The 8,331-nt window shown below is 55.3% G+C and overlaps 1 protein-coding gene across 1 annotated transcript; it reads left to right on the forward strand.

Annotated features, from left to right (window-relative positions):
* The first annotated feature begins 2,817 nt into the window (after window positions 1-2,817).
* FGF19 (fibroblast growth factor 19) lies at window positions 2,818-8,076 on the forward strand. Its single transcript, XM_010956861.3, has 3 exons — window positions 2,818-3,260; window positions 3,639-3,742; window positions 6,445-8,076. Exons 1-3 carry the CDS (start codon window positions 3,020-3,022, stop codon window positions 6,757-6,759), a joined length of 660 nt encoding a protein of 219 aa, XP_010955163.2. The 5' UTR covers window positions 2,818-3,019; the 3' UTR covers window positions 6,760-8,076.
* Window positions 8,077-8,331: the final 255 nt, after the last annotated feature.

The raw sequence follows: 8,331 nt of genomic DNA on the forward strand, positions 1-8,331 counted from the left end.
CTTCACAGTACTATCTGCCCCCAAAGTTCGTATTTTTTTTTTTCTGGTGAAAACAGAAGTTTCTGTAATTACAAAATACTTCTCAATCATGGGGCGGGGGCAGGGGATTTGGGAAGGGCACAGGGAAGTGCTTGTGTACTTAAGAAGGCACGTCTGACATTGTAACGTAAATTTCCAACCATAAAGTGAAAAGAAAAGCCATTACTTTCACAATGCAAAGACTGAAGTGATGCTAAACTAGATTTTCTTAGCTGTGGGGAAGTGGGTTTAGAAATGAGGAGAATCTCTCACACCAAGATCAGAAGGAACAACTCCAACAAGCTCAGATGAAGGAGGGAAGCCCCAGGAGGATTTAGGTCAGTTTAAAAGATCCCAGCTAACGTCAAGTCCAGAACAAAGCCGCCAAACCAAGCCCTTCTGGTCATCTGGCTCTGAGACCCCTGGGCCCCTGCGTGGGCTGAGGGGCATCGGGGTGACTGGATCTTGCTTGGCTGTCTGCTCACCAGCGCGAGTCAGAAGGCGGGTCTGCCCTGAGCGGCTCTGGAGCTGGTCCTCACCTCCAGCGCGGTCCCTGCCCTCACCTGGAGAGCCCGACAGCGGCAGCGCGCCCCCTGCCGGCCAGCGCCGCCTTTCCTCCGCCCCTCTCGTAGCACTTTCTGTCCGCTGCCCTAGATGACCCAGGACAAGGCTGAAAGCGGGCAGGAGGAAGCAACCGGCCCAGCAGGCTCATGACCTGCCCAGGGGGAGGCCCGGCGTGGATCTGTGCTGCACAGGGTCTGACCCTGGAGCCCGCGCCCCTGCGAGGAGGCCACACCACCTCTCTGAAACTCGGCTCGGCCTGGACTGACAAGTCCGACCGCCTGGGTTCACATTCCAGGTGCGCCGCTTACAGGTGGTGCAGCCTGGGGTCACGCTAACACTCTTCTGGGGCCCCCTCTCTGCTCCATGCGGCGGGCAGGTGCCGCGGGGCTTTAAGCCGAGAACACCCATCTCCTGCTTAGCACAGGGGCCGGGCGTAGGAAGCTGCCGCTTTTACCAGCTTCCTGAGCCCTGGTCACTGTGCCTACTCTCTTCCCACATGGCCTCAGGAGGGGCAGCAGAGGGTTGGGGGTGGAACCAGAGGCTGTCGTCCCCCCTTCCTCCCCACTGCTCTCCTCCCCCAGCCCGATTTGGGGCACGGCCCCCAGTGCAGCCTCTGCCACCCTCCTCAGTGCCCCGAATTTATCCAGGGTCTTTAAAAGGAAAGCTGCAGGGGAGGGTAATTAAGTTTAATAGGAGCCGCTGTCGATTTAAAGCCACAGGGGGGAAGTAATTAGATTTAACAGAAGCCGCGGCTTTCTGAACCAGGATACGCCGCGTGGGGGTCTCCGGTCTATAAAGCTTTCGAGATGATGTCTTTTTGTAAAGACTTTCCTGGTGACATTTTCTGCACGCTCCATCATTAACGCCAGTCACCGACGGGGGTATGAACATGGCCTTTGCTCACTGAAATTCATTAGACCTGGCACCGCTTTTTCTCTCCGTGTGTCTGCACTGTTTGTCCTCCGTTGCCTCTGCCCTGAGCCAGTATGGCTTTCCCTCCAAACCAGCCTCCTGGGGCCCCACACCCAGGATTTGGGGGTGGGGGTTGGAGGAATAATGAGAAAGAATCAGTGTTGAGCCAAAGCCCCCAGGAGGAGCCCTCTCTTTCCCGCCAGCGCGCATCCTCTGGATGCTGTCTTTCTCCCAGAGCCTCATCAGAGAAGGTATCTGGTTTGCGGGAGCCACTTCGTCGAGTGGCCCCAAATTCCCCATCTGGTGCCTGTGTCGACCCTAGCGGCGCCCATCATTGCTGCTCTGCCCCTCCCCATCAGGTAAGGCGCTCCCCTGGCCCTCCGCAAGTATCGCGCCCTGGCACCCGAGAAGCGCGCAAGGACCCAAAGACCGATCTCCGACAAAAGGCACCTCCAAAATAGAGAAGCCTCCCTGCGCCGTGCGCCCTGTAAAGTCAGGGTTTCCTGAACTGCAGCTCGCAAGCCCGCCCTGTCCCCGAAAGGCGCCTTCCCCGAGACCACCCTCCCAGGCTCCATCTCCGGGGACCGCGGTGAGCCGGGCCGGGGCAGAGGCGGGGCGGCGAGGGGACGCGGAGCCAGCCCCAGGCCGAAACCCGGGCTGAAGCGCCATCTAGCGCTCGCCCGCGCGCCTCCATTGTTTCCCCGAGAGGGGAGGTCGCGCCCGGCCTCCAGTCGGGGGACAATTTACCAGGAGAAAGGGAGGGTGCGGGCAGGGCTCGCGAGAACAGAAAGCTGGAGAACGTGAGAGGGTCTGAGCTGCAGGGGAAATTCTAATGGACCGCTTTACCTCTGGAGACTTGAGGGTTGGGACACTGGCGGGAGCGAGTGGATGTGGGCTTTTAAGGGTAGAGGGCTCAAAGCCGAGGCGAGGCTTTTCCGACAAGAGGGAAAGATGGAAAAATCAGTGCCCCCAGCCTCAGGTCCCGGGATTCCAGCTCCGCGTCCCTGCTAGCGCCCCGCGACGAGCGCATTCCCTGCGGAGCCTGTGGCCTGGAGGCGGGTTCTGTTGTCTACTTTCTTTATAAAATCAAACTCGCCCAGCCAAGAGCGACCTGGCCGCCGGCCTCGCCACAGCGCGCGCGGGGTGGAGCTCCCCCGAAGCCTGCCGAGAAGCGGGGCCTCCTTCTGCCCCAGATCTGGGCGGCCAGGGCGGGGTCACCCGGGCGGGGCCCAGGGAGGGGCTGGGTCGGAGGCGGGGTGTGAGTGGGTGTGCGTGGGGGGCGGAGGGCTGATGCAATCCCGATAAGAAATGGTTGGTGTCGGGGGCAAGACGCGCTATATAAGGTCGCTGGCCGCCAGCCGCCGCGCCGTCGGAGTAGGAGTGCCTAGGTACCCAGAGCGCACCGCCGTCTCAGGGCCGCGGCCGCTCCGCCTCCGCACTGAGCCCCGCAGAGCGTCCCGGCTGCCGCCCAGCTTCTCCCGCACCCTCGCCGCCAGAACTGCTCCCCGAGCACGAAGGAGGTGCCATGCGGAGCCCTCCGAGCCGGTGCGCCGTGGCTCGCGCCCTGGTCCTGGCCGGCCTCTGGCTGGCCGCAGCCGGGCGCCCCCTAGCCTTCTCGGATGCTGGGCCGCACGTGCACTACGGCTGGGGCGAGTCCGTCCGCCTCCGGCACCTGTACACCTCCGGTCCCAACGGCCTCTTCAGCTGCTTCCTGCGCATCCACTCAGACGGCGCCGTGGACTGCGCCCGGGGCCAGAGCGCGCACAGTGAGTGCCCGCCGGGCCCCTCACCCGCCACAGCGCCCTTCTTCCCTTTACCCACCTAGGCTCCCTCGAGTTCCCCACTACCAGGAACCCCAAGTCTTGGCCCCCTCTACGTTCTACTCCATTCCTGGACCCCCCCGGCCTCAGAAGGAGCTGGGGGAAGGGGAGATGAGTGCGTGGACCTACTGCACCCACGCGTTACCCTCCCCTTGCCCCACCTTGGGCTCCTTTGGACCCCCCCCCCAACTCCTAGGTCCCCAGACTTCGAGAGAAACTGGGGGAGTGGTGGGGTGCACCGGCCCGTACACAGACCAACCACATCTACGTGTTGTGGGCCCCGCGGGTCCCAGCTCCAGTTTTTTTTGCTGTCTTTTCGGCCAGGTTTGATGGAGATCAGGGCAGTCGCTCTGCGTACCGTGGCCATCAAGGGCGACCGCAGCGTCCGGTACCTCTGCATGGACGCCGACGGCAAGATGGAAGGGCTGGTAGGTGTCTCCATCCGGCAAGACGCGCTGGCGGGATCTTTGCCGGTCCCCGGGCGGGAGCCTGAAGGGGAGGAGGGCACTCTGGAACGAATCCAGGGTTTCCTCGTTTCCTCCGCGGGGCCCGCATGGAGATCGGAGGGGAAGACTGCAAGGGCGGGATTAAGCTAATGTCCAGCTTTCTAATATGGAAGTTTATGGCTGGAGAACGGGTGAGACCCGCCTTTGCATTTCCACTGGAGCCAAAGGCGGGTCCAGCTGGACGGAGGAAACCCATTACTAGGCTCTTCGATATTAAACGGGGAAGCCCACCTCCTGCCTTTCGGGCTTCTGCCTGTGCATGTGTGGTGCTCGCCTCCAGCTCCCTCCCTGCAGTGTTAAAAAAAAAGGAAAGAGAAGAAAGAAAGAAAAAGAAAAAAAAAGGAAGGGAGGAAAGAGAGCAAAAGTGTGTAGACACAACTTGGATCTTTTTTTTAAGTCAATCTTCAAATAAGTTAGAAGAAAAATCATATTTGGGATTGAAGATTTTTTTTTTAAATTAATTTTCATCTACTAGAAAAACGGGTATTTTGCAGACGCCATAGGGGAACATCCGGGGGTGTGCTTATCCTCGAGTTGGGCTCACCTGTACTGCAAAGGCTTTTGGGGGGAGGGCGGGGGCGGGTTGGGGAGGCTCAGGTAACCACAGGGGTCTCCGGGCAGGAAGTGTGCAGATGCTCGGTCTCTGGTCGCCAGAACAAAGGCTGAGAGTTCAAAGGGAGCCCGCGCCCCCGGGCGCACAGAGAAGGCTGTGTGAGGTCCCGGCCCTGCGCAGGGCCTCCTTGCAGCCCGCTGCGCCGGGGGCTCAGATGGAAGCGCAGGGGCGAGGGGGGAGGGAGGGGACCGCTCCTTCTGGGATGCCCCGCCCTCCAGAAAAGATGCAGACGCCGGGTCTCCGCAGCACGAATCTTTTTAGTGTCTCAATACTGTTTTGTGGCTCTAGGTCCCCGTTTTTTGTATTTGTCCAGAGTATCTGTTGCAAGTTTTATGGGAGAGTCCTGAGTGAAAAGGACAAGGAAGGAGGTGGGCGCTTGCTGAAAGCTGATACCCAGAGCCACTGCAAACCCGCAATGTCAACTTTTGTTACCCTGACATTTACTTATGGGTGCGGCACCAGTGGCGTGTCTGCAGGAGCAGATGGATCTAACCTACTATTCTAGTCCAAACTGTGGGGTGAGGGTCTCTTCACCTAAAATTCTCTTAATGCCTCTAGATCCCATGGTCGTGATTTAGCAAAACTTGAGTATTAAACAAACAAACAAAAAACACCACCAAATTCCACCTTCTCCTAGAAACTCGAAATCCTTCCATTTTCTCAATGGAGAAGAAAATGAGATGCTAATTTCTCCCAAAGAACCAGCAGAGTGAAACAGTCGCCCCACTTGGCTTTAATTCCCTTGTTTATGAATTTGCATTTCCCCTGCTGTCTGGCCACCTTTTCCCTGAGCAGGAGCCCAGCGTGTTGCTTCATTAGATGCGGGCCTTATCAGGGCCTTATCAGCACAGTGCTCACCCACCTGCAGTTCAGCGACCTTTGTAGGCTTGGGCAGAAATGAGACCGGGTGCCTCCCAGCATAGTTTACGGCCCAGCCCTCCTGGCTCCCTGCCTTTGGCCGTCCTCCATGTGTCCCCAAGATGTCAAGCCCCTCCTCAGTTTGGGACATGACTTTCTCACTGGCATCTCAGCTACCAGTGTTCTGGGACCACGGACTGGTTTCCTTCCGTCCTTCTGGCCACATTTCCGGCCACCCACGGGGTGCAGGCTTCTTCCTGGCCCGGGGGGAGGGGGCTGCCTTTATCTTGATCCTGGCAGGCTGCCTGGAGGGCCCCAGCTACTGAATGAAGAAGCCGGGGGGGGGGGGGGGGGGGGGCTGAGGTTTCTGACAAGGGCACCAGACAAAAAGGCTCAGAACCGCTCAGTCATTTGGATCTAAGTGGGGAATGGATTCTTTAATCTGGGCCCCAGATTGGATGACTTGTGACGCTTAATTAAAAGCCTGATCCTAAAAGGATAACACAGTTTAGCAGTGCTTCCCGGTGCCAGTAGATACAAGGGACTTCTTAATGTCAATAATTATGGGAAGCATGTCATGCCTGTGATTTTAATGGCTACTGCTCAGAACAAGACTAAGTTTAAAAAGTGACATGGTTTAGTGAAGAAAATAAAGGATCTGCACGAGATATGTCTGAGTATATGCATGAAACACACATGAAATGTACCTGAAGTGTGTAAGTTGAAGGTTATAAGGTATAAAGGCATACAAAGTACACATATTTATATATAAAGCGTATGTTTATTATGTTTAATGTTTGAACATGTATTTAATGTTACATAATTTATTATGTTTATGTATTAATACAATGTAATGTATTTAATGAATATATTACTCTAATATTTTCTTTATACTTTATATACGTGTATATAGGACATTATACTAAATAGATATAAGTTTATATATATATATACATATGTACCATGTATGCCTTCATACTTTATAACCTTTAACTACATGCACACGTACACATACACACGGCGTATGGTGCAGGCCTGAGCAGCAGTATGTAGCACACACGACCACCTGTGCCTGGTCTCTCAGCTACTTCTGCTGGCATCACACCCCTGTGGGTACCCACTGCTGCTCACAGGCTGTTTGTTTGCTCCACAGACTGAGTACTCGGCCGAGGATTGTGCTTTCGAGGAGGAGATGCGCCCTGATGGCTACAACGTGTACTGGTCCAAGAAACACCATCTCCCTGTCTCTCTGAGCAGTTCCAGGCAGAGGCAGCTGTACAAGGGCAAGGGCTTTCTGCCCCTGTCCCACTTCCTGCCCATGCTCTCCAGCATCCCAGCAGAGCCCGAGGAACTCCAGGACCACCTGGAGCCCAATTTGTTTCCGTTGCCCCTGGAAACAGATAGCATGGACCCCTTTGGGATCGCCACCAAACTGGGAGTGGTGAAGAGTCCCAGCTTCCACGAATAACGGAGGCTCGGTCCTCCCTTCGGCCCCTGGAGACCAGGACCCCAGGCTGTGGTGCTCGAAGAGTGGGTTTTCTACAAGTAGGATCCTGAATCCATGTTCTATTTAGCTTTAGGAAGAAACATTTAGAACTTGTACATATACAAAGTTTTACATTGCCGGTGCCAGTTTCTAGTGGATAGACTTGTATGATCATAAAATTGTAAGCCGCTCCCCCTCCCGCCCAGCCTCTCCCTACCCCAGAGCCCCCCCTCCCCCGCACCTTTGCCATTGCTGGAGAGGTTGCTGTACTACCCTTGAATACCTCCACTGATGGGGGAACTCACTACCTTTGGTGCAGTTCTTATGCCAAGCTGACATTCTCTGCAGTTCTCCCCATCAATTCCAAGCAGGGGCAACCAGAAGAAAACAGTCATTCTAAATTTATGTACAGGTGATCAACTTTGAAACCCCAGGTAAATCTGACTCTGCTGGAGGTTAGAACTGCTCCAGATGCTGTCTCCAAGGAGGACCACTGGCCCTCTCCAGTTCCCTCCAGGATAGAACTAACTGGGTGCAGGCACTGCCCACAGGCTTTAGGAGCAGGGGGAGCCCAGAGGCTCCCTCCAGCCTGGGTAGATCTTAAGAGCTCTGCGATGGCTGGTTCTGGGACGGATAACCTCCGCTGGACTCCGCGCAAGGCAGAAAGCAGCTATTCCCCACCCCCACCCCACAACCAGCACCCCGCATGTGGCCAACACTTGCCCAGGCTTGTGCTGGTTCCTCTAAAGTGAATGGCCACATGGTTACCTGCTCAAGAGGGACAGCCCATCTCAGCAGTCCTGCCTTGCCACTGTGACCGGGGTTTCCAGGGAATCAGATTTCAAGTTGTGTGGATTTCACATGACGGCCCCTGGAGATGGGACCCCCACATCCTACCCACCCCCTCCTGGTTCTCCCACCTCATGTTGGGGAGGTCTGGCTCTCCCTCCTTTCTTAAGCAGCTGTGGATGTTGACCTGAAAAAAGCAGACCGCCCTCTTCCAGAAGCTGCCTCCCTCTTTCCAGCCCATTGCCCTGGTCATTTTGTGAATCGGGACTTGGCAGCCTCCCACCTTTAGGTAAACCTGAATGTTTCATTCAAAAGCCAGGAAAAGGAAGAGCTGAAAGCAGCAGGAAGATCGAGTCCGTTCCCCAGCACTTGGTTTCCAGCAGGATATTTATGAGTAATTTATTGTTTGCTATGTACATCTCATTATTTTCTTACTTTATTTATACCCCCAAATTGTATTTTTGTATGTACATGAGGGGTTTTTTTTCTACATTAAAGTTTGTATCAAAAATTGCATTCCGCTATCCAATTAGAATATTTATGAGGGATAAAGGGGAAGGCTGGGGGCGAGGGGGTGACTTTCTGAGTGTTTGCTGTGTCTGGGACTGTGCTCAGTGATAGAGTTTGTGCTTAGCACACACAAGGTCCTGGGTTCAATCCCCAGTACTTCCATTAAAATAAATAAAACCTAATTCCTCCCCCTGACAAAATAAAAATACTCTTAAAAAAAAAAAAAAGAAAAGCCTGGACTGGACCCAGCTGCCC

This window comes from Camelus bactrianus, chromosome 10 (assembly GCF_048773025.1).
Source record: "Camelus bactrianus isolate YW-2024 breed Bactrian camel chromosome 10, ASM4877302v1, whole genome shotgun sequence".
NCBI classification, from domain to species: Eukaryota; Metazoa; Chordata; class Mammalia; order Artiodactyla; family Camelidae; genus Camelus; species Camelus bactrianus.

Excerpts from the sequence above, each read along its gene's own strand:
- FGF19 (XM_010956861.3), top strand. The coding sequence starts at position 3,020 with ATGCGGAGCCCTCCGAGCCGGTGCGCCGTGGCTCGCGCCCTGGTCCTG. Across the intron at positions 3,261-3,638 it reads CCGGGGCCAGAGCGCGCACA|GTTTGATGGAGATCAGGGCA; the intron begins GTGAGTGCCCGC and ends CTTTTCGGCCAG. Across the intron at positions 3,743-6,444 it reads ACGGCAAGATGGAAGGGCTG|ACTGAGTACTCGGCCGAGGA; the intron begins GTAGGTGTCTCC and ends TTTGCTCCACAG.